This window comes from Sander lucioperca, chromosome 7 (assembly GCF_008315115.2).
Source record: "Sander lucioperca isolate FBNREF2018 chromosome 7, SLUC_FBN_1.2, whole genome shotgun sequence".
Taxonomy (NCBI): Eukaryota; Metazoa; Chordata; class Actinopteri; order Perciformes; family Percidae; genus Sander; species Sander lucioperca.
This window is the reverse complement of record NC_050179.1, coordinates 30,410,948-30,437,374: the sequence shown is the minus strand read 5'-3', so window position 1 is coordinate 30,437,374 and position 26,427 is coordinate 30,410,948. Positions and strand designations below refer to the sequence as shown.

Sequence of the window (26,427 nt, the reverse complement as noted above, 5' to 3'; positions counted from 1 at the left end):
TTATGATTTGATACTATAAATAAAACTGAATTGAACTTAGACACAAAAACATAGCAAAATAGGGTCCAGGTTGAAAAAAAAAAAAGGTAGTTACCCTTTAAACCTTTCAAAAACAACATTTTCACTGGGGTCAAAAAACATTTTGCTCTCCCGCTTGCCGCACACAAAGGGAGACACGCAGCAATCTAGCAGCACCATAGATTACATGTATATAACCACACCTAGGACTTTGTTCAAGGGTTTTACTTTTTTTTTTAGGATGATGTCATAAAATATGATGATGGACATTTAAAGCTTCATTTCAAAACCTCAATAGAAGCTTCGAAAGTTAAAAAAAAAAAAAAAAAAAAAAAATATATATATATACAATGACAAATCGGTAAAGCCCTAAGCAACATTCATTACATGTACAGCACTGGTAACTGACGCTAAAATACCTTTACAGCTGCGGTGAGAGTGCTGATACTTTTTGAACCTCTTCTCTGCCTGTTTGTTGGGTTTCCTGTCGAGTCGAGCCCAGAGGTGAGGCTGTCCTGCAGGAAAAAAGATAAACCATCATTCACATTGAATCATCTCCACTGCAAGAAAACTAACAAAATTAACAAACAAAGAGGACTTGTAGAAGTCACTTTCATACTCGCCTTTATAAACTGTAACATAACAGCAAGTTCCATCTAGTTTTTCTGTAGCGAATGCACAATCAATGTTGGCCTCCAGAGCAACTGGGTTCACATTTTCGGTAGCAACAACCTGAAATTGCTGAAGAGAGACACAGATGTTTAACCATATTATTAGTTCAAAGAAAAAAGGAAAAACTACATTACACGAGTTATTCCTATACCCATTCATCTTAACATTAGCGTCATGTGGGTAAAATACCCACAAGACACGCTATGTACACATTATTTAGAAATAAATCATCCATATTAAACATAATCTGATTTTGAGATCAGCCCAGATCACTTTTACTATATATGCATATGCATGTCGATTTATTGTCTCGATAACTTTTACCCCTTTGCAGTGGTGTAGTCTACGTGATACGCAGGTATACGGAGTATACCCACTAGGAAAGGTCAAGGATTTCAGTATACCCACTTACAAAAACGCATGGATACCGTAACGTAACGATGATTGTTTTGTGAGAGAACTTTCACACTTTGGTTCATTAATTCACCCCGTCTGTGTTGCGAGTTGCCTAGAGACAGCAACACAGTTGCTTGGCAGTCATTCTCTGCGCAAATTTCAAATGAATAACAAATGTGAATCACTAAAGTAGATATATGAAACCAAAGCAAATTTAAACCACACTCTTTCAGTGTTTTGGTAAGCCTGCCCCTGAAGCTATACTGCCGCTTCGGATGACACTGCAACAGACGTTAACGTTACAGAAACTACAGAAAATGAGCCAGATGAGGCTGATGCTTTACGCGATAACGTTACAAAAAACCTATGGGGTTATCGCTCTGGGACACGTCGCTCTGGGAAGGCAAGTCCAATGCTGGGAGGGAAAAAATTACGGTATACTCACTACAAAAAAACTAGACTACACCACTGCCCTTTTGGTAACTACTGACACTGCACTGAGACGGTCCCAGTACTGTACATTTAACTGTCTGGAAGGGGCGTAACGATGCATCCATCTGGATTGATATATCGACTCAAATCGTCAACGATCCAATATCATCGATGCAAAGTGAAAATATCAATACATATTCTCTTTAAGATGCGCCTTTATTTTGAAATTCCCACTTTATATTTGTTCATTTTATTAAAAAGAACAGTTTGTTTTTCATTTAAATGTCTGGAAGAGCTCAGTAATACAAATCATATTTTGATACAAATGTTACTGATTGTGGTAAATGGGCTCAAGATATTGTGATCGCAGGCCCCTGAATTGAATCGAAATTGTATCATGGCAGACTTTGGGGTGGCAGAAAATATTGTATCGTTGTCCAAAGATCCTATCGTGATAAAACTTGTGATTTACACCGCTACTGAAAGACTGTATGTTCAATTATTCTTGTAATCGATAAGTCAATCAAGAAAATCAAGATTTTTTTGATAGAGTATACAAATTGTTTTTAAGTCAATGATCAAGCAAAATTACAACTGTTAGCTGCTTCTAGCTTTTCTAATGGGAGGATGTGCTGCAACATTACGGTGATGTATCAATAATTATAATCCAATAACAAACATTATTCTGAAACGGGCCATTCTTCATAATGAGTGCTTCTACTTTTGGTACTTTCAGTATATTTTAATGCCAATACTTCTGTACTTCTCCTTGAGTACACATTTGACTGCTGGACTACTAATGTAACATGGAGTATTTCTATACCGTTGTGTAGAAATACTACACAATGCGTCAACGTTAAACCATTAGCAAGTGCATTAAAACATTAGCGCCGCGTCCAATTGACTTTTTTCACAGCAGACATTTTGACTTGTCATAGTAGGAAAAGCACAGCTGAAATTGATAACCTTAACGATGGCTCAATTCCATCAGGTGTCCCAGTAAGTTCAGTATTTATGGAATGGACCACCGGAGGAAAATAGGGGAGGGTCATGTCTTTTTATTCTTTGTTGATGGGCGGGTCATCCAATTTTTTTTAGTCTAGGGGTGAGGGTCACCCAACTTTTTTATTCAGGAGAACAGTATGAAGGTAAATATGGTGCAAAAAGGGAGAGCTTGTAGAATACAATGTGAGAACTTGCAGAACAAAAAATCTGAACTTGTATGTTAAAATTTGCACTTGTAAAAATAAAATTTGCACTTGTAAAAAATATTCACACACGTGATCTGAATTTGAAGTCATACAAAGAAAAAAAACATGAGAGCTTGTAAAAAAAATCTGAACTTGTAAGTTGAAATTTGCACATATGTGCTCTCTCGCATCACAAAGTGGCGAATCTGCGCACCTCGACTTTCACAACACTCTTGACGATACATTTGGTGCAAAACTAATTTGTACCTGTGGACTTAGGCTGTGGAGCTCTGAGCTAACAGAACGGGAAAAGCCTTCTTATATACAGTCTATGGGAAAATCAGGGTTTCTATCGCCAGATGAGGGACAACTCTGTCCGGCTTATTTACAAGTTCAGATTTTTTTTACAAGCTCTCATGTTTTTTTTCTTTGTATGACTTCAAATTCAGATCACATGTGTGTGAATATTTTTTACAAGTGCAAATTTTATTTTTACAAGTGCAAATAAAATTTTTACAAGTGCAAATTTTAACATACAAGTTCAGATTTTTTGTTCTGCAAGTTCTCACATTGTATTCTACAAGCTCTCCCTTTTTGCACCATATTTACCTTCATAGAACAGCAACATTTCAAAGTGGCTTGTTTGGTGCATATTTATCAATGTAGCTCCATGTAGCTCTCTCAGTCTCGGCCCCTATCGCTAGCAGATGGGTCCCTCCCTATTTAGTCAGCCAGACAATTTTGAACTGTAGCTTTAGAGACCGTGGGATTTCCCAAACTGAATAAATCCCGCTCGTACATATAAACACAAAACTGCTTTGCTAGCTCCATCGTGTTGTAACTAAGACATCTGCTGATTTTTTTTTTTATTCATTAGCATGATTGCCGTATATATATATATATATATATATATATATATATATATATATATATATATATATATATATATATATACACACATACACACACACACACACACACAAAACAACAGCCTTTTCAAGGCATTTGAGAAGGAAAGAGTGGTAGCATGCAAGCTCCCAAATTGACGCTCGTCTGAGAAATGGAGTTTTGGATAATGTTCAGCTTCGGCAGCTTTACCTATATGCTAAAATATACAATGACTGAGGAAGCCTAGTGACGAGTCCATAGCAACCAGTATTGAATTGGTTATATCCCAGCGTCCTTTGCTGAATGGTCTCAATGTTTATTGTTTTATTTCATGTGAATACTAGTTTACAAGATGAGTAACTTAGTATTTGAAGTAATGCAGTAATGCAGGGAGTGTGCATATAGTTTCCATGCTTATTGTGTTTCCACAACAATGTCAGTGAGTAAATCTACTGAAATGGCCACCACACCATAACCATAAGAATGCAGAGGTTTAGTCGTATGCCATGGCTGTATAAAAACAATTTGTTTCTGTACATCTTTGCCAAGCGCAAATTAGTACAGTCAATACATTGTTGGGGAGGGTCATCCCTTTTATCCCAATCATTTTGGAGGGTCATCCAAAATTTATTGCAGGTGAAGGGAGGGTCAGGTCTATTTTGACTAGCTACAGATCCCAAAACTCCTCCGGTGGAGGATATATTATATTGACGTGTCATAGTAGGAAAAGCACAGGTGTATTCATAACCATTAATAGAAAAAAGAAATAGCTTACTGGGACACTAACACTAACACTAAGGTTATCAATTTCAGCTGTGCTTTTCCTACAATGACAAGTCAAAATGTCTGCTGTGAAAAAGGTCCATAGGATAAAAAGGACGTGCTGTTTCTTTAGCTTGCATGCTCTGTGTTAACGTCGTGGATGTATCATAAGAACGTCCACCCTATTGACTATTTGTACAGTCTATGGTCCACCCTGGTTCTTGCTAGCATCAGCAGCAGTTTCGTACTGTATATACAAATCAATTGCTACTGTGTCTGCAGCTGCACTCACCTGACAGTCTCGTTTTCTGGACTGTTCTTCCTTCACCTCCGTCAGAAAAACACACGGTATCTTCTGCTGAACAGAGCCCAGACGCCGCATTTTTTATTTTCTAATATCCACCTGAAGCCCTCCCGGTAACGTTTACGTTTATCGCTGAGTAGAGCATAAATTCCCACGGCGTGTTAGCATCACGGATATAGGTTAGCATGAATGTGGCATGCATGGTGGCATGGATAACGCGCGTCTTCTTCTGTTTTTTTTTTTGTAGGTTGGCAAACAATGAGATGGCTCATTAGCGCCACTACGCTGTGTGGATGGGGATCTCTCTAAATATATAAATATGAACAAAATGCTTGTATTTAATCTCTAGGTCACAATAAATTCTGTGACATATATGTCATTTTATGGTAAAAAAAAATTAATGACTGTCCCCTTTTTTCCAGTTTTTTTAACATCTGGTTAAAAATTCATATTTGGACAAAGTTGTATTTTGGATAGTAAAGAATTAAATGTTAGAATGTCTATTTCTCATTACAACAGTCACACTTTCCAGTCACATTTGTCTTGTTTGTTGTTTGCTAAGGTTGTGTGTTAGGTTCTCTTTATTGCAGCCAGCTCAAATCACTCAGGGATATGAATTTTTTTCTCCCTAAGTAACGTGTAAAAGTAAAAATTTAATTATTTTTTTAATTATTAATTTTATTAATTCCATTCAATTTATTCAACATTTAATGACCCATTAATGAAAAGGTTTGTCATTTAATGTAACACTTTATTGAGCTATTTTCTAAATGGACTAATTAAATCAAACAGCTAAGAGCTAACTAGCAACGGTGGAGGAAGTACTTTAACTGTACTATTCTGTAGTACAGTACTATTCTGATTCTGATTAAGTACAAGTAGAGATACCCCAGTGTGAAATAAAAATGTTAAAAGTAAAAGTGAAGCATTGCATTTTTACTTAAGTAAAAGTCCAAAAGTATAGCCTACCAAAAGTAAAAGTGCTCATTATGCAGAATGGCACATTTCAGAATAATATAGATTATATTATTGGATTATAATTGATTCATTAATGTGTACATCACTTTAATCAATGTTAAAGCTGGTACAGCTGGGGCAATTTTTTACTAATTGATATACTGCTGTGTGGCTTAATCTGTAATAATGTATCATATTTCAATGTTGATAATATATATTAACAACCTGAACATGTTAACTAAGTAGTAACTAAATGTGTCAAATAAATATAGTCAATTACAAAGTTTAATATTTGCCTCTGAAATGTAGTGTGATAGGAGTATAAAGTAACTTAAAATGGAATTCCTCAAGTACAAGTACCTCAAAATTGTACTTAAGCACAGTACTTAGTAAATGTACTTACTTTCCACCACTGATAATTAGCCACTGGAAAATAGACACACACACACACACACACACACACACACACACACACACACACACACACAAGTTTGTGGCACTATCTTTGTGGGGACCGTCATTGACATAATGCATTCCCTAGCCCCTTACCCTAACCTTAACCATCACAACTAAATGCCTAACCTTAACCCTTACCCTCACCCTAACCATAACCTAATTCTAACCCTAATCCTACAACCAAGTCTTAACCCTCAAACAGCCCTTTAAACTTGTGGGGTCCAGCATTTTGGCCCCACAAGTATACTGGACTCCCGGTTTTTGGACCCCACGAATATAGTTAAACAAGCCCACACACACACACACACACACACACACACACACACACACACACACACACACATATATACTGTAGTACAATATATTGAAAAGTACAGCTAACCAATCAAAAGCATTTATAGTAGACATGTATTTTGAAACATGTACTGACATTTATCAGGTAACACTGTGGCTGTAAGTCATTAAATCGACTTGAGAAAAACCCCCACAGAAATATGAAATATCATGAAGCTATAAACTTTTGATGTCTGGATGCACACACAGCGTGATATCACTGGAGTACTTCCTGTCCGATTCTTCTTCTTCTTCTTCTTCTCCTTCATGTAGACTGTTCAGGTCCATCTCACTGTCGGTGTGCTTCCACATCTCTGTCTCTATGTCGTCCTTCTGCTGCCCCTGAGACCAAAAGGTGAAAATATTCCTAAGAAGGGGGGGGGGGAGCATATTAGAAACACAATATACATGGATTAATAATAGCATATTAAATACAGTAAAAAAAATTGAGAAGTTATAAGAAAATGTTCCTCTCTGGTAGCAGTTTGTTAAACTGCCTCCAGCTACAAAATATAAAGAATACAAATATAGTATATAGTACATAATAGTTGCCTCTAGTCTGTTGATATTGATGACAATAAAGCTCTACAGAGGCAGTAGAGCCATGGTTTCATACTATTTATCTCCTCCAGGATTAAAAGGAAACAATCTTTTTGCTTTTATTTCTTCAAGTAGCCCTTTCTGTTTCCAAATTGTTATCGTACATGTTTCATCAAGGGGAAAGCTGCTTCAGACAGGGTTTTAAGTATCGCAGGATATCTGACAACACGACTCACAGTTTGTAGTACCACACGGCACCTGCTGCAGTTAGGAGCACAAAGATGATGCCAAGAATGATGAGTGCTGTAGGTACATCTGTGAAATGAATAAATAGTTTATGAATGATTACCACAAACTCTATCTGATTTATATTATATAGCTACATGAACCACTTCAAATCCAATTCATAAACAAAATTCATCCCATATCATCATATATTTTAATCCTCCATTTAATCAATTAATATTTGGATGAGTATAAAAAAATATATACAAATGGCACAACTATAGTTACAATGATAGTTGACCATGGTACCAATTCCACTACCTACAACAATCTAATTCTATCTTCATCATCAATCTATCATGATAGTCTTAAACCATATTAAAGTGCCCATATTATGAAAAAAACACTTTTTCTGGGATTTGGGGTGTTCTGTTGTGTCTCTGGTGCTTCCACACACATACAAACTTTGAAAAAAATCCATCCATGCTGTTTAGAGTGAGATACGGTTTCTGAATGTGTCCTGACTTCTCTCTCTCAAATCGGCACGGCTTGTGACGTCACAAGCCGAAACGAGCAGGCTAACCGCAACCATTAGCTCGTAGCGTTAGCATGCTAACGCTAATGCTAACGCTAGCATGCTACCTCGTTCTCAATAGCAAAGCACTGCTACAACACACACAAGTTCACCATAATCTACAAAAGAACTACTTACATGTGCGCCCTCATTTAGAAGTCTCCCAGCTAATCCTGCCTTGTAACTGACCAAAGTTGTAGAAACAGCCTTTCTTTTACTGTCTATGGAGCTAGCTAGCTGACATGATCTACATCTGAGCTACTGCGCATGTGCGAGTGCAATCAAAGATAGTACAGAAGAAGAAGAAGAAAAGAGGTCTCACTCTGTAGCTAAAACAGAGACCAGCTGAAAAGAGGATCTGCAGCAGTGAGGGAGAGCGGTGCAGTACAACTAAAATATGGTGTTTTTTGAAAATTAAACCATGTAAACCTATTCTGGTACAACATTAAAATACAATTATGAACCTGAAAGTGAGCATAATATGGCTGCTTTAAGACACTTTATATTGATACATGTATATATATATATTTTATTTTGGTGCATTTTTTAACATCAATTGGTAATTTGTGTTTATGACATAATTTAATAATTTGTCTTTTTGACATTATTAAATAATTAGTGGTTTTGACATTATTTAATAACTTGTGTTTTTGACATAATTCAGTAATGTCCTGTATCCAAAGTATTTCAACGATTTTAAAGGTACACTTTAATATGTGCAGCTATCAGCTTGTTGTGGTGTTTTTCTGCCCCCTAGTGGTCAACATTTGATTAATGCAGCTTTAAGGTTGGCATTTAATACAGGTAGAGGATAGATTTTAATTATGGTACAATAGGAAGAACATCTGATAAAATACATTTACTTTGAGAACTTTTCTGAGAAGAGTTATAATCTGAATTGTGAACGGGTTCCTGGAATTTCATTTCACAACAGAAAGGAGTAAATAAGCTAAAATGGAGCAGAGAATTTGTCCACGTCTTGAGTAAACTATCACAAGATAATGTCACAACTAAAACGTGAATTCAAAAAATTAAAGAAGACAAGGAAGTACCTCCCAGAGAAGGTTTTGCAGATCTGGTCAGCCATGGCATCACTGACTCTGAGGGAACAGAGACACTGGAGGCATGAGCAGAAGTAGAAATGGCAAAACTATCGACGGTGGGTTTTGAGGTGATAAGGTGAGAAAGAGAAGTAGGAATATGGGTGGAGAAAGGTTTGAGAGTAGTGAAGGTGGAGGAAATCCTAGTTGAATGTGTTGTCTTGATCGGGAGGGTGAAAGCTGAAGTGAAAGATGTCTGCTCAGAGGCTTTTGTTGTTTGTGGCTTCCTTGAAGGTGGACGATTGGTTGTTGATCTGAGCCGAGGTGTGGCAGGTGTTGGGGTTTGGGTCAGTGCAGTCAGCGTGGTGGGGAGCGTGGAGCTTTGTGGGCTGGCTGTTGATCTGTTTGGAGTTTCCTCTAAATCTGCAAGTAGTGAGGAACACAAATTTTACATTTAAATTTCAGTCATTCAGTCACATGGGAATATCCAGTACACAGTGCAGTGAATGAACAGCACCTGAGGCATTGAAGCAGAAGACACCAAACTTTTTATCTGCCTTTGCGGACCACGTCACCACCCCAGTATTGCCCTGTCCACATTTTGTGTCAGATCTGAGTCGTGGCACGACTACAATCTGTTCAGCTATCCAGCCAAATCTGTTAAAATAATACATAAAGTGCAGATAATAAAATTAATGGATCGATGACAAAAGTTAGCGTTTGTATGTGGATTACTTTAAAGAGAAACATACTGATTTTATGCATCAAAGTCTGTTTACAGGTATTGGGGAGTACTACTGTAGTTTTATAAAGCCTTTTGTGGCTTCAGAGGGAGCAGTACAAATCACTTGAATTCATTTGAGGCACCATGAGTTAGGTCTGAAAACTACAAATTTGAAAATTCAACAAAAAAATGAAGAAAGCTGGGGGGGTGGGTTTAGAAAGAAACAAGATTACCAGACCTTTGTAGCTAAGTTAGCCACTACTAACATAACGCACCCAAATCTCCAACTAAACTGTTCACGGTTGAGTTGCATTGTGGGTAATGTAGGCGCCAGGCAAAGCTCAGAATAACTCGGCTTGCTTATCTTAAATCACAGGTTACTTCTCAAGCTTAAAGTGTAACTCTCGCCAAAATGCAACTTAGGGTCTTTTTGTGAATGTACCCGAGTCAAACTTTAGTTTAAAAGCATAATTAGGACGGAAACGCCACTTTTAAGATTTACCGTATCTTCGTTTTTCGGTCAAATGGCCTTTTGAATGGGAGAGCTAGGGGCACTACTATGATCGCATCAAAATCAACATTTTTAAAACACTAAAAAGGCTCGACACAACATGAAACTTTGCTCGAAGTATGACCAGGGGCTCTACACATGAACTTGAGCATTGAGAACATTGTTTGTGTACACAGAGTTTACTAAAAAGAAAGGTTTTGAACGACTTACTTTAGCAGTTGTTGTTTCCGGGCGCTACCATCTCGCCAGTCAAAAAGTGTCGATCTCCGAATGCGAATGAACGGACTCCATAGGAGGAAATGTCATTCTTATATGAGGCTCCTTTTTCAACTACAAGGTCAATATTGTTTTTCACTAACGACAAAACAACAAATTAGCCGTGCATTTATATGGAACTAAGCTTTAGGAGCTTTCCATCTTTACTCTCCTCCCCATTACGTTGCATTCAGAGATGGTAGCGCCCGGAAACAACAACAACTGCTAAAGTAAGTCGTTCAAAACCTTTCTTTTTAGTAAACTCTGTGTACATAAACAATGTTCTCAATGCTGGAGTTCATGTGTAGAGCCCCTGGTGATACAAAGTTTGCCTTTTTAGTGTTTTAAAAATGTTGATTTTGATGCTATCATAAAAGTGCCCCTAACACTCCCATTCAAAAGGCCATTTGACCGAAAAACGAAGATACGGTAAATCTTAAAAGTGACGCTTCCGTCCTAATTATGCTTTTAAACTAAAGTTTGACTCGGGTACATTCACAAAAAGACCCTAGGTTGCATTTTGGCGAGAGGTATGCTTTAAGGTGGATGTTCACAAGTATTGACTGAACAAATGCCTGACTTTTAAAAATCTGTGAATTCCCCCTTTAATTTTTAAACACTGCCTGCCTAATGGAACAACAAGACTTAGTCTAGACCATTATAATTTACTTTTTCAATTTCTGTTTTTGTTTCTTTTTTCTAAATCAGATATCAGCTGGTATTGGTAGGCCTGTGTGATATGATGCACTTGGTTCAATAACATTTATAACAACACTGCATATCAATACCTAAACAGGTATTCTACCACACCAGAACAGTCGCCACATGCGTTCAGCCTACTTGCACGTTTCCAGTCCACGCTGTACTGCTCGCTCCATCTGGGCTCTGGTCGCTAAGGTGACGTTCAGCAACGAACAGGCAGCTCTGGCAGCAGATAAGTTGAAGGCGTATTCTCCTCCTCCTCCTAAGAGCATGAAGACTCCAGCAGCTCTGTGACTTTGAGGGACTGCAGACACACATCAAAAAGCATGTGTGCAACATAAACAGACTGTCAGCTTATCAAGAGTTCTGTCACTAACAACATTAATTCGGGACTAAAGTGTATCTTTACCCATGTAAATTTAAAGTATCACATCTTAGAAGTGTTACTGTCCATTTTTTTTGATAGGACAGCTTAGACATGAAAGGGGAGAGACAGGGGTAATGACGTGCAGCAAAGGGCCACAGGTCGTAACTGAACCCACAGCCGCTGCGGCGAGGAATGAGCCTCTGTACATGGGGCACACGCTCTACCAGGTGAGCTACCCAGGCGCCTTGATACTGTCCATTTAAGAAGCACCACGATGCAACACATTGATTTTGTCATTTCATAGTTAGATCACGTTAATCTACAGTACATACTGTACTATATTCTAAAGTAAATAGTCCAGTAGGTGTTATAGTCTGCAGATTAACCTCTGGCACTGTGGGGACAAAAACAACATAAAGTAATAATTAAGATTTTCTACATTTAACTTGTAATATTTCATGATTTATTCATGATGATTTTTCATGTTTATTTGGTGCTTTTATCGGACTGTGACCGTAGAATACATTTTTGATTGTGACCTGAAAAGCAACCAAGAAGAGTGCAAAAGTTTAGAGCCAAAGCGTCCTGAAAATATCCATTTCACCATAAAAGGAAAGAACTAAAAAAAAGAAAATAAGTGTATGTTATACATTCGTGCAGTCAAATTAATTTCACACCAGCAAAATGAAATACATAAATGCTCCAGTATGTGTGTGCTCTAAATGTGGTGCCCTACCTACATCAGAAACAAACAACGTACCTTTAATTAAATTGGAGTTCGATGCCAGTGAAAAAGCTGCAAAAGACAAAAGTAAAAGTGGAGTAAAAAAACAAAATCTTGCCATGTTTTCTGTCAAATTTAAGAAAACTGAAGCGGTTGAAGGTGAAGAACCAAATAAAGCGAATGCACAGGAAAAAAGCCTCAGAACAAATGTGATGAGGATGAGACGAGGAAACAGGAAGTGGAGGTCAAATCTGCTTGATGCCCCTTTATGCAGATAACACACACATCCACGGGAGAAAGAGCTTGACTCTCAGTGTGTTTGATCGAAAACGTTGTTGTGTTTGGGTATCAAATCCCAGACATATGACATATGCAGCATATTCAACACCGAACTAGTTCAATATAAAAACTAATTGAGGATTTCCAGGAAAGATTAAAGCAGGATGACAGAAAACATTTGCATTTAACTGGTGTTTGAGTGAAATAATAATCAGGAGACAACATTAAAGAGCTGATCAGTCGTATTGTTTGTTTTTTAAAACTGGTTTAAAATAGTTTTGTGGTCGAAAGTGATTCTGCTTTGCCAGCATCTATCTTCCAGAGCTAGGACTCTGACAGGAAAAGTCGGAAAGGGAACTTCCTCTACATTGTTTCTCTGTGTTTTCTTTCCCTGTTTCTCTTTTTATTCACTTTTACTATTCTTCTTCATTTCTAGCTTTCCTGTGGTCCGTTAAACTGTGGTATTATTCCATTATGTTTCTGCTGCACCACATTGTTCTCAGGCGTAAAGGAAGAGTGTCCAATCCTCTTCCTTTTGCACACATTGGCACACATCAAAGAAAGGACCAGAAACCACATGCAGTCGATGGCACACTGTCTTTGAGTTCAAACCTCCAATACGTGAAAAAGTATGGACATTATTGCCCTTATCTTTGCCACAAACTTGCTTGCATGAGCTTGCACATTTGATAAAAGTTGACGAAATCACCATAAAATGTTTGTATTACACTAAATAAGGGAATATTTCATATTTTATATGTTGTATGAGCTATGCATAGGCTGGTCAGAAAGAGGAAGGTAAGGAGGTAGAGAGGGGGAGTGGAGGTTAGTCCTCAGGCTGTACAAGCATCCTTATAGATACCTTTAGTTTAACCAACGATCTGTAGGAAAATTATTGTATTTGTCATTAGTCATTTTAGAGGGATAGGCTACTGTGCAAATATTACAACTACTCTACCTTTAGGAATGTTAGAGGAATGTCAAAGTGATCTCACAGGAATAGTCAACACCACAAACCCAGGAGGTTTAATACAGAATGATCCCATAGAAGAGAAAACAAGGAAAGTTAGGCATTATACAGAAAGAGATAAGGGCCACGTGAAAAAAGGCTTCTCCAAAGTAATGCATTCAAAAAAGTAATTTCTGTACACAGGACACAGTTCTGACATGACTCATCATTGCCACAACCAGGTGTAACAGACTGAGTGAGTGCTAAAGAATTCATAGAACAGTGAGGAGATTACTCAACCTCACTGTTGCTAGAAACATATCCAAACAGTACATTTTAGATTAAGGATTTATATGCACCACTGCAGATTGTCAAATAACTGCTAGCTTACTACAGACTTAGGTTTGACATTCTGTCCCACACATGCAGTGTATATATCAACCATGTGTTTTGTCTTATCACTCCATCTACTTTTTGTTTTCCCATGAACATGACATCGCATATTTGCACATTAGTTCCCTAGTAAATCTGGCCCACAGTGTTAGTGACATTAATCCACTCTTGGATTAAACCTGTGCTTTTCTGCATGTACAACAGATGAGGTGATGGAAGCCTTTCATGAGAAACATATGTTAAAAAACATGTATATATATATATATATATATATATATTGTTTGTTCTTTTACCTTTTATTGTAGATAGGCTATATATTTTTTTTTAATTTTTTTATTTTACATGTTCGAAATAAAGCATTCATAAAACTCACCAATTAACATGCATATCTTATATGTTTAATCTGTGTTGGAGGGGCTCCTTTCATTTTTTTGGAATTTGTGTTATTCATATTTTGATGGACTTTTTAAGCTTTTGTTGGCTGAAATTAAGAAATGTTAACAGCTGCGTTGATAGTAAACAGCATTCCCCAAAGATCAAACCTCATCATCAGCTCAGTGAATGCTTAATATTTTACATTATATTCCAGAAACCTTTGGATCAAAAGCCTGCATGCTCCTCTAACCTATGGAACCCTCAGCATTAGGAAACCTGAGCCTGGGCGTGATAGAGGCCTGTTAGCACTATATCACAATAGATAAGTGATCTTCTCTGTTGGTCCGGTGTATTTACAGTTACATGCTGACAGCGAGGATGTTTTATTGTACCGTGGTGCCGGGAGTTCAACATGTCCCAGTGAATATCGTATGAATTATGGAGCTTCCTTTTGCTTCCGCTTCAGGCTACAGCATAGAGGACTGTAAGGGATACAGTACAGCGCTATAACACAGATAGCTGCAGGAGAAGCTAATTGGTCATACTTCCCTGGTCAGGAAGAGTATAATAGTCTCAATTCATCTGCGGGGGGATAAAAGCATAATCCAGTGATAAAAGTGTGACAGTTTCCTTCATGCAGCATCATTACAGAAAGTAGTCCTCGAGGACAAGAGGAGGCTGTAATTGAAACTGTTTTTCCGAGGTCACTGATCCAAAGCCAATTACAGGCATTTTTCTCTCAGACAAAACTGTCAGATAATATACTTTTGCTAAATGTCTGTTTTTACTCTTTCTCTTAGTCTTAATATGTTATAAAAATATACATGTATTCAGTAAATTAAGTTTATTATTGTTATTGTTAGTTTAATTAATTCATTAACTGTAATCTACCCAATGAGGAATGCTCTTTAGGAATGCCTCTACTAACCCATACTTACATTCATGCCTAAAAGCTACTCAGTACACCAGTCTTCTCTCTTGGTCTCTGAGCAGCTCAGGTGCAGCAGTTTGGGCTGCAGTGCCTTGCTCCTGGGCACCTTAACAGTGGCATGAGGGATGAGCAAGTCTGGGAAGATCAGAGACCAGACTGGGGAGGCGGTAGTTTTGTTTTAAGTGAAGGCCATTTATCTAATTATTTTAATATTTTGTTTCCTTGTGATCACGAAAAATGATCTTAATGATTTTCTTTTAGCAGTGTGTCATTTCCAATGAATATGCAATAATTATGATAGCATTGTTTGGGGCTTTTTTTGGGATCATTAGAAAACTTCTCTTATTTTAACAAAATCTGATATTTTTTTTTCTGGTCTGGTGCTCGTATCAACAGGACGAGATCATTTGACTCATATTATCCTTCTCTGATCTCCCACCGCTATGGTTGGGATTTGTTCAGGCTTAGGCACACAAACTTCTTTCCTAAGTTTTGGGAAAGATTGTGGTCAAGGTTAAAAGAAAGCAACCTGACGGGAGACAGGATGTTAACAGTGGTCCTCTATGTCAAAGTCAAACAACTGCATAATCACAACTTTAGCTTTCCGCACTTTTCAACAACCAAAGCAGTTACTGGAAAGAAATGTCCCTCACACATTGCCTGGATCTATTATCTGACTGAAAAGTGATGCCATTTTTGTCATAAAGACACAACAAGACTTTTTTTCACTGCATTTTCCAGAGTTTCAGTCACCACTAGGCCTGCCCCGGCCCTCTATGCCCTGACTGCTCTGTAGATCTGAAGATTGGCTGTAAAGTCCAGGGATGTGGCCTTTTTGTCTTTGGTTACACTTTACTTGAAGGTATCTACATAAGAGTGACATGATACTGTCATGAACGTGTCATAAACATTATAAACAAGTCATAAACGTTTATGACATAACGCTTCTTTTAGTAAGTGTCATTCGGTTTTTGTCATGACAAGTTAGGGTTAGGGTTAGAGTTAGGGTTAGGGTTCATGTGTCATGACTGTGTCATGACACTGTCATGTGTTCATGACAGTGTCATGTCACTCTTATGTAGATACCTTCAAGTAAGGTGTTACCTTTTCTTTTTTGCCCCTGCTATGGAAAATGTCACCAATATTGATTGGTATGACTAAACTGTGAATATTTCATGTCAAAATGCAATTGCATTTCACTTTTTAAAAGATAAAAGGTGCCCTCATACCAAAACACAGAGACTGTATGCCTCTGTCCCATGCAGGCTTGTTCTATCATGTTACCCTATAAATAATGGATGATGCTCAGCCTGGCGATAGGAGCCACCCAGTGAGCTTGACGTGAAACTGAGAACTTCATTCACATCACACATGACATTCTCAGCACAAACTGGGAGCCCCGTCTGCTGTCAGAGCATCATCCCAATTACGGTGAAGTGACATTTTGACAAAGCTGCGCTGATCTGGCTCTGAAAATGTCACTCAGAGCGAAATCCCACACCGACCTGCAGGCGGCTGGGTGCTCCTCGCTAGACGGCAGCTTGTACAAGTCTTTCTCCATGAGCAGCAGTAACGTTAACAGAGGCAACCGGTTCGGGAACGCGACAGCGGAAGAGGTCAAAGGTCTTGCCAGACCGTCCAGGAGGCCCGTACGGGTGGTCAGGCCGGTCAGCGCCATCAGCACCAATGGCTCCTTCCTTCAGATCAACCATCTGCAAGGAGAGCTGGTCAGAAAGAGGAAGGTAAGGAGGTAGAGAGGGGGAGTGGAGGTTAGTCCTCAGGCTGTACAAGCATCCGTATAGATACCTTTAGTTTAACCAACGAATCTGTAGGAAAATTATTGTATTTGTCATTAGTCATTTTAGAGGAGTAGGCTAATGTGCAGATATTACAACTACTCTACCTTTAGGAATGTTAGAGGCATGTCAAAGTGATCTCACAGGAATATTCAACACCACAAACCCAGTAGAAGTTTAATACAGAATGATCCCATAGAAGAGAAAAGAAGGAAAGTTGGGGATTATACAGAAAGAGATAAGGGCCACGTGAAAAAAGGCTTGGGTTAAAATTGAGAAATCCTGGGATCAAACTCTGGATTCTGAGATTAAATAATTCAGATTTTACCACCCTCAAAACCCTGATTTCAATTTCCCAATCTCACAGAATTATTATTTCCTTCATAATAACAAGGTTATTCTCCGAAGTAATGCATTCAAAAAAGTAATTTCTGTACACAAGGACACAGTTCTGACATGACTCATCATTGCCACAACCAGGTGTAACAGACTGAGTGAGTGCTAAAGAATTCATAGAACAGTGAGGAGATTACTCAACCTCACTGTTGCTAGAAACATATCCAAACAGTACATTTTAGATTAAGGAGTTATATGCACCACTGCAGATTGTCAAATAACTGCTAGCTTGCTACAGGCATAGATTTGACATTCTGTCCCACACATGCAGTGTATATATCAACCATGTGTTTTGTCTTATCACTTCATCTACTTTTTGTTTTCCCATGAACATGACATCGCATATTTGCACATTAGTTCCCTAGTAAATCTGGCCCACAGTGTTAGTGACATGAAGCACCACTCTTGGATTTAACTTGTGCAACAGATGAGGTGATGTAAGCCTTTCATGAAAAACACATGTTAAAACATATATCCTGAATGTGTGTGGTTCATTCATAGCCTTGTCCTCACTGCTATGATGGATGTGAGGAAAAGCTACTTAACAGCTAACAGCCCCCTCTTATGGAGTACCTGCAGTGAAAGAGTGAGTTGCAAGTCACTTCTTGATGGTGCTTTGCAACTAAAAAGTCAATGAAGTCATTTAGGTAGCTGAGAAAACAAATCTCACCACAAAGTTTATTCTGGGCCTTTTTAATCATATGACATGATCTCCACCACCGAATGGAGTTTGCCCACTTTTCATTGAATTGTAGTTAAGTGTCCTTAAAGTGCTCATATTATGCTTTTTGGCTTTTTCCCTTTCCTTTATTGTGTTATATATCTTTTTTGTGCACGTTATAGGTTTACAAAGTGAAAAAGCCCAACGTCCACCCCAAAGGCATTTACCATCTCCAACAGAAAACACTGCTCACAAACTGCTCCAAACAGCTCTGTTGTAGTCCAGCCTTTACTTCCGTGATGACTGTGCGTCACTTTGTAACACGCGTTATAATGCTCGCCTAGCTGCTAGCATGGCACTCCCTCATACTCTGCTTCTGACTGGCTAGTAGTCCTTACCTAGGTACTGCGCATGTGCGACTCCCAACAAAGATGGAACAGAAGTGAGAGGTCTCACTCTGTAGCTAAAACAGAGAGCTCAACACACTGGGTGAAAAGAGGAGCTGCAGCAATGTGCAGTACAACAAAAATATGGTGTTTTCTGAAAATTAAACCATGTAAACCTATTCTGATATATCCTCTAAATACAATTATGAACCTGAAAATGAGCATAATATGAGCACTTTAAAGTAGGGAGAGAAAACATGGATACTTTAACCTACAATTTCATGACAACTGGACAGACTCCACTGTTGTAAATATCCTTTAGGCTGTGTAGGGTACTTCATACTGTTTGTTCAGCCGAGTCTTTCCAGGGCCTTGTGGTCCTGTTCGAATGATGAATTTCTTACTGGCACCAGTCAGTGTCAATGTAAATTTTCCTCAGGAATGCGAGGATCTGAGAAAAGAAAACAAGTACTTGTCTAATGAGATCCACATGGAGCGGATTATGATGCGTACAGAGAATGAACTGACCATGAGGAACCTCAGGAATCTGAACCAGGAGCTGCAGACTCAAGTCAAAGAGGTACACACCCAAACACTGGACATAGTTTTAAACAGTGCATCACTCAAGAGATAAAAAAAGTCCTGCTACTCCTGAGGACTGATAAAAATAAGATATATGTCTTCATAAAACACCAAGAATTGTATTAAATTAATATTAATAATACTTAATTATTAGATTTAGAATTAAAGGGAGAAGATCGCTGCAGAAGAGGCTGAGATATCCTGACTTTTAGCCCGTATGAGTCAAGCTCCAAAAACACTGGATCCTACATTTACTACCAGTAGCTTCTTTGCAATGCCTGGTCAATGTATTTCCAACTCCACAATCCTAGTTTATAACACAGGAACCTGTTATAAAGTTGTAGCCCAAGCTGAGATAACACTGATGATGATCTCAGCTTGGGCAGTTACTTTCTTTGATTTGACAAAGCTCCTCAGCAGCCAGAGAAGACGTGCAACAACTGCTTTCACAGGCTGAGTAGCAAATGCCTAGTACAATAAGTGGAGGGAGTGACCCTTTAATACTAGAAGAAGGCAGCATTTGAGTTAAATCAAGATATTTTTGGATTTTAGGATAGTCTCTGATGGTAGTGATCTTACATAAATGTATAAAGGAGTTTCATGTAGTACCATGAAACTATATTCATTCATGCCACGTAGTAGCTCACTGTGTTTGGAGTCGTATTACATCTAGAAACAAAAGGCAGGCCTCTACTGTTTCCTGACTAAGTCATTACAGTATACATCCACCTATCTCTGTGACCCACATCAGCTGAAGCAGAAGCTGTATCAGAGCCAGCAGAGGGCGACCTTGTGCTCAAGAGCTGCAGACGAGGCGGAGGAGTCCAGAGCGGAGGCGGAGAAGTGCAGGGCCCTAGCTGAGGCTCGGGCCCTTGGGTATCAGCGGGACAAGGGGGCAGCAGAGGCTGACAGGAGCCGCATGAGTGAGGAACTGCAGCATCTTAAAAAAGAGGTACACAGTTATACACTGATATTGGCAGGTGGTCTGCACACTCACCTTTATACAACTTGTTAGCAACAGAACAGAAACAATTGGAGGCAACAACTAATGTAACTATAGTGCAACATGTAATGTGTATGCTCCTTGGCTTACACTGAATGTAAAACAACAAGTCATTCTCCTACAATTTCATTTCAAATTTCAGCAGGTAGCATTTTTGTTTAACCAAATAATGCAGTATTTGTAGAACAGAGGCCTGGGGGGGTTACATGCCAATTTAGCGACTGCATGGACAGCATGTGTGTCTGTGTATTCATAGTGTGAAAAAATACTTCACTGAAAATAAAAGTCATAAGTGATAATATTGTTCATAAAAACTGTTTTTGAATCTTATGATAAAATGTTAGATTTAATTATGGGTAATTGACTTTTGATCAATTATGTGTTGAATTATATAATAAAAAAGCAAGTCAATTTATTGCAACTGTAAGTAAGTGCATATAAAGGTTGATGCTGGTTATATTCTATATTCTTCTTAATGTCAACAAATCCAATAAAAAGACCCAAACCAACAATTAATAGATCCCACTAACAAGTATCCTACTGTCTGAGTACACAGCCTGATACACCTTCCTCTGTGTCAAGCTCCATTGTTGAAAGTTTCTACCGCATTGTTGGTTTTGGTCTTTTCATGGGATTTGTTGACTATGAAAAAAATATAAAATACTTATTCTTTAAAACAACACAAGTTCAACAAAGCGAAAATATTCAAAGCAGTTACAATGTGTAAGAACAAGCAACAGAGATATAGACCCACACAGGGACATAATTGATTGTGAAGTGCCTAAAGCTAAAAAATAAATAATTCCGATTATGTGTGCATTCATCATAATAAGTGGGAGAGTGTTCATAATCGAGGGAAACCCTTTACATATCAGAAGTATAACAGCCAACAGCTTTAGGTCGGAGGACCTCAAAGACCTCAATGAGACCTGAAGGTTTAGAAAGTCTGAAAGATAACACATGGCCATCCCATTGAATACCTTTAGTACAACTAGTACTAGTTTTTAGTAGTTAAAATCGATCGTACTTCACACTTGAAGCCAGTTAGGGGACAGGACAGGGGTGGTGTGGTCTCTTTTTTTGGTGCCAGTGAAAAACCCATTACTTTCTCCAGATCATGGGGTGAGAGGAAACATTTAACAAATTATGGTCATGATCATGTCCATAATTTTGTATTGATAAGCAGAACAATGAACTTCAGATGACATGTCCCAAACCAGATTGGATGTGGAATATTTTTAGCACAGTTTTCTGATAAAGTTATCTCTCTCTGTTATCAGCATCAATATCCCTCAATCAGCCAGGGCATAAACAGGATACAACATTATCAGGGGCCTGAATCGACTCAATTATGACCCATGACATTCATTTGGCATCTGCCTTTTCTTTTCTGTAGCACACTGATCTGCAGCTTTTACTAGCAAAAGCAGAGAAGAGTTACTTTGAAAACAAGCTGAAGCTGGACCGGGTGTCTGGGGAGAAACAGGCCTTGCTGCAGGAGAACAGGAGCCTAGAGGGAGACAGAGATGACCTCCGACACAAGCTGAGACAGATTACAGAGGAAAATGTCCAAATTAAACAGAGGTGGGTATATTTCATGGGCACCTTGTCTGTGTACCCAAAGTACATACAGAAAATGAAACATAAATGTATTGTTTGCAGAGTAAAAAAGAACAAAACAGATTTGATTTTAGCAGAGATTTTGTTTTCTTTATATGTTGTTCTAAATCAAATAGTCTAGGCTATGATTATGTTAAAGCTGCAATTATAATATAACAAAAATTGATCAAGAGGGCGCAGACCAATATTAGTAGCTGAGGTTCGAAAGAAAGATAGAACTGTGTGTTATCTGCATAACAATGATAAGTGACTACACTTCAGAAAGGTCAGCATGTGTTGTATAAGGAAAACTAAATAGCACCAAGGATAGAGCCCTGGTGTACACCAAATTTCAGCTGAGCATGTAGGATTTCATACTCTTTGCTACAAAAGTTGCAAATAAACTCCTGCACACTGTACATTTATTTGCAACATTTCAGTGCGAAACCTTAGTTTGTTTGCAACTTTTAACCTACTTGTCCCTTTTCTACGTACTTGTTTCATTAATTAGATGTGTCCAAACTCTTAGCTACAGCAATGTATCTACCTAAAAGAAAATACAAAGGGAGAAAAGTCAAGAGCAACTTAGAACTACTTACAGTGTCTACAAATACAAAAAGTCTACAAATAAGATGCCATTTAAGTGTGTAACTACTATACAAATGAGGAGGTGATAGTTAAAAAAAAATGTTTAAAGTGAGTAAATAATTGCTTTTCGAAACTAATCAGACACACAGTCACAACAATGTGGACTGTTGAGAACCGACAGTAAACGCCTCGTAAAAAAATGCCAAACAGCAAGGTTGAATGTCAAACCTTATTGTAACCCCTTATTAACAAAGAATAGAGTGGGAATGTACTCCACCTGTAGGAAGCAATAAATCCACACATAACAGCAAACTATGTAACCGTATGGGAAATCACCATAAAAAGAAATCGCATTTACAAGATGAGATTTTAGTCAGAGGAGTGTCCAGCATCATGTTACTCAAAGTGATTTCTTATGTTTTGAAGTCTTTCAGACAATTTGGTTAAAATACATCTTGTGCTACAATTTTGGGACCACCCAGAGCTGCATCATACATTAACTGGATAAGTACTTAACTCCATTTAAGCTCTACATTTTCAAAAACCAGAAAGGACATATTTTCTCCTGCTGAGTGTAATACTGGGAGCATAAATTGTAAGATTAATGGAAGAACATCAGATCAGATGAAATGCTGCACAAATCTAAACAGTGTTCGCTACGAAACCCGAAGCATCAAAGCAGATGACGCTGCTAAAAGAGTTATGATCTTGGCCCTTTGTTTGAAGGCAGTCATGTTTTTTCAGCATTTTTGTGTATGTTCTAGGTGAATATGTTTGACCTCTCATTGCCCTAGTTTGTAGACACACTGTAAACATAATTGAAAATTTAAAAAAAATGTTTCTGCTTGAATGATGAAGGCGTCCCCCCAGTCTAAGAGTGCTTGCAAAACATTTTCAGTGTCACATACACTATATTTTATATGGGAATGCAGAAGAATAATAAGAGCATGACTGTAGGATGGATAAGCTGAGAGGAGATAAGGGAAGCTGGAAGTGAAGAAGAATAAAGGAGGATTTAAAGGGGGCAGCAGAGGAGGAGAAAACAGTAGAAACTATTCTTTTTAATCATCTTTTAGAAAGATGAATGTCAGAGAAGAGAAAGGCTGTTTGATTCTAAGACAAGTTTCCCAAGATAAACGCAGGATTTCAAATACTCCCTTAAAAGTAGAAACTAAATCACACATTTCTTCACCTTCATTTGGACATACGTACAGGTGGTCTCTGTGCAGTGTCAGTGAACAGAAAAATGAGGGAGAATTCCTTTATCCAGATGTGCTTAGCTACTATAGATTAATCCGCACACGCTACATTACTGGTAAAGAGGTTTACATTGTCATCTAAAATAGCTTGTGGCTTTGATTTACTGGCTAATATTTTTTATGTTTTTGTATCTGCGTACAAGGTTAAATGACTGATTTCAGACAAGCAAGACTGTAGTCACGATGCAAACAGTACTTTAAAAACACAAGAGGAGTTTGCACTAAGGTTCTTAACAAAGTAGAAGTCAAAAGATTGGAAGAAAGGAGAACTAAAATGGGAAAAGGAGTATAATAAGGCCCAAACAGCAAAAAAATAAGATAAAAAAAAAAAAAAAAAAAAAATCCTTTATTAATCCCACAATGGGGAAATTCACACTGTTGCAGCAGCAAGGGATAAGAGGAAAAGTGGAAAAGTAGAAGACACATGTTAACACACAGTAATACATATAATTAAAGAGAGTATATATTAAAAAGTAAATAGTAAAATGTATTTACAGTAATTGAACAGTCACATGTTTTATTGCATGTTATATCAGCCCTGGTGTGTGTGTTTTCTCCATGTGGTCTACTGGGAGCAGTGCTGATTGTAGAGTCTGACAGCAGCAGGCAGGAAAGACCTGTGGTATCTCTCTGTGACGCAGCGCGGGTGCAGCAGCCTGTCACTGAAGGAGCTGTTCAGTGCTGACAGTGTCCTGCATGGGGTGGGAGGAGTCCTCCATCATGGAGAATAATTTAGCCACTATCCTCCTGTCTCCCACCACCTCCACGGCATCAAGGGGGCAACCAAGAACAGAGCTGGCCTTCTTAATCAGCCTGTCCAGTCTTTTCCTGTCTGCCACTGCCCCAGCTGACCACTCCATAGAGAATGGCTGATGCCAACACAGAGTCATAAAATAAGAGCGAGTTTGTAAAACAATGTAGAAAATGGAATGGAAATCAATTTCTCTGCATTCGGGTGGTTAAATTGAGGTATTTTTGGATGTCATTTTAGTCTTGTTTTCACAGTGAGGTGAATTCGAGGCGCAGAGCGATGGCGTCGGAGGAGGAGGGCAAAAAGGCCAACCAGGCTCAGCAGGAGGCCGAGGCCGAAAGGCGTCTGGCTGAGAAGGAGAGACAGGAGAGAACGGCCGAGTGTCTCAGCTGGAGGGAGAAGCACCAGGAGTTAGCCGACAGGTTCCGAGCTCAGGAGGACCTGAAGGCTCTGAGGCAGAACAAAGCAGTAAGAAAGCGTTGTTTTTAAATTGTAGTCTCATTCACACTAAAGTCTGTCATTACACAATTACATTGTTGCATGGTGATATACAGTATATATACATATATGTGTAAGCCCATTTCTGCCTGTAAATGAAAAAAATATGATGAAAACTGATTCTGTAAGTCATTACAATGAGAAACTTTCTCAAAATAATGACTTAGTAACTCAAAAAGAGTCACTCATTTGAGGATACTAATTCATTATTTTGAGATACTAAGTCATTTTTTTTTTTTAACCTTTTTTTTACCAGGGAAAAAATCACATTGAGATTAAAATCTCTTTTACAAGTGAGCCCTGGCCAAGAAGGCAGCACATGAAAAATACACTTTAACATACAACAAATAACAGACAGACAGGGATGGACAGCAATAAGAAATAAGAAATAAAAAACAGAAAATCACATTTTAAAAACAAGCGCAGACATGTTGGTATATTTGATGTAGGGAAGACTTGAATTCAAAATTATTCCAAAAGGTTTCTCGTTATTTTTGGAAACTAAATCATTATTTTGAGAAGGTTTCTCATACTTTTGGGATACTAAGTCATTATGTGAGATACTAAGTAATTCTTTTTGGAATTTCTAATGATAATAACTTACAGGATCTTTTTTTCATCAGATTGGCAAAAATTGGCTTCCGTAGATTTCATGTCAGCACATAGCATGAGTTAAAATGACATGTTTTCCATTAAAGAACAGCAGATTAGGAGTGTGGTCTGTAGAAATGGACATTTCTTCCATTCTTTTTTTTGCCTGTGTGGTTAATACAAATTGAAGGTACATTTTATGTTTGTTTTGGAACAGTGTCAAGCCAACATCAAGAGTTATTTCCTCTGCATGACAGAAAGCGATCAGAGGGTGAAAATTCTCAAAAATCAAGATGGCACGCCAAGAAATTTTACGGTGAGATGACTCTACAGCTGTGTTCATGAAGTTATCTAATCATGTAAAACAAGAAAAAAAAAAGTTGTCATGTCATATAATTTTGTTCAGGAGGGAGACCCTGTGTACATTTCCACTCCTGAGTCCAGTCCTGAAGAGCCTGAAAGAATTCCATCCAGGTAACACTGTGGCCACAAGAGGGCCATAAAAACAACAACTTTCACTAAACATATTCTCCAGTGGAAACATTTTTATCTCCAAAATGTCAACTTTTCAGAAAAAAACAAATAAATCTTGTTTTAGTTGAATGACAGAACACTTTGGGCATTATTATCCAATGGATTTTTAATACATACAATATGTAAATAATGGTCTCAACTCATGAGGCAATATCAGCCTTCAAACTATTGAAGAGCATGAAACCCACCAGAATTGGAAATACAAGGTTTTCCTATGACAAAATGTGAGGTCTTCTAAGATGTGGCATTGCCTTTTTTGATACAAAATACTAATACTGAAAAATAGGAGTAATACTGGTGGACAAACAAACAAAACTGTGAAAGGTAAAACAAATTGTAAGGGATCAGTTGCATTTTATATGTACAAGAACTCACTCCTTTTATAACTATTTTTTTCAAAGGACCATGTTCAGGGTCTCTGCCCCACACACGGGGAGGGATCTGGGCCCGAGTCACTTCGATGAGCTGCCCCCCTTTGGAGGAGAGCGGCCTGACTCTGCCCCTCCACGCAGAAGCAGGAAGGTGGTGGAATACTTCTGGATCCCTACAGAACAAGAATAGTCAAAAATTAACATTTTGTCATAGAAAAGTTGCTTTGTTTGGTCATTACTGCAGCCAGAGGAGATTTTTCACTCAGTTTTTATGAGTTACAGAGAAGCAAAATGATTGTTGTTGGGGAAAATGCTGAGATGACATGAACCTCTAGGTCCTGGTCCACTCTCGCAACATGCCAGCCTGCAATTTATCACCATACAGCCTGAATAATCTCCCTCTGCCTCCACAGTC

General features: G+C 38.2%; 3 protein-coding genes across 3 annotated transcripts in view; 1 reads left to right on the top strand and 2 right to left on the bottom strand.

Moving 5' to 3' along the window:
- The window catches only part of c7h12orf29 (chromosome 7 C12orf29 homolog), a 10,970-nt gene extending 6,033 nt beyond the window's left edge, over positions 1-4,937 (bottom strand). The window contains exons 1-3 of the mRNA XM_031279931.2: positions 4,651-4,937; positions 642-759; positions 438-533 (exon numbers count right to left, since the gene is read on the bottom strand). Of these exons, the coding sequence (XP_031135791.1) occupies positions 438-533; positions 642-759; positions 4,651-4,740 (304 nt within the window). The 5' untranslated portion in view covers positions 4,741-4,937. The remainder of the gene's footprint in view (positions 1-437; positions 534-641; positions 760-4,650) is intronic.
- Positions 4,938-6,510: 1,573 nt separating this feature from the next.
- On the bottom strand, positions 6,511-12,260 carry lyve1b (lymphatic vessel endothelial hyaluronic receptor 1b). The gene is made up of 6 exons (XM_031279686.2): positions 12,107-12,260; positions 11,118-11,283; positions 9,305-9,444; positions 8,800-9,210; positions 7,185-7,263; positions 6,511-6,775 (listed from the first exon to the last, which is right to left on the bottom strand). Exons 1-6 carry the CDS (start codon positions 12,189-12,191, stop codon positions 6,586-6,588), a joined length of 1,071 nt encoding a protein of 356 aa, XP_031135546.1. The 5' UTR covers positions 12,192-12,260; the 3' UTR covers positions 6,511-6,585.
- Positions 12,261-16,472: 4,212 nt separating this feature from the next.
- On the top strand, positions 16,473-26,427 carry LOC118495499 (myosin-11). The gene is made up of 8 exons (XM_036003586.1): positions 16,473-16,739; positions 18,676-18,816; positions 19,492-19,770; positions 21,218-21,405; positions 24,273-24,486; positions 25,325-25,423; positions 25,514-25,581; positions 26,043-26,427. The coding sequence occupies exons 1-8, from the start codon at positions 16,473-16,475 to the stop codon at positions 26,200-26,202; spliced, it is 1,416 nt and encodes a 471-aa protein (XP_035859479.1). The 3' UTR covers positions 26,203-26,427.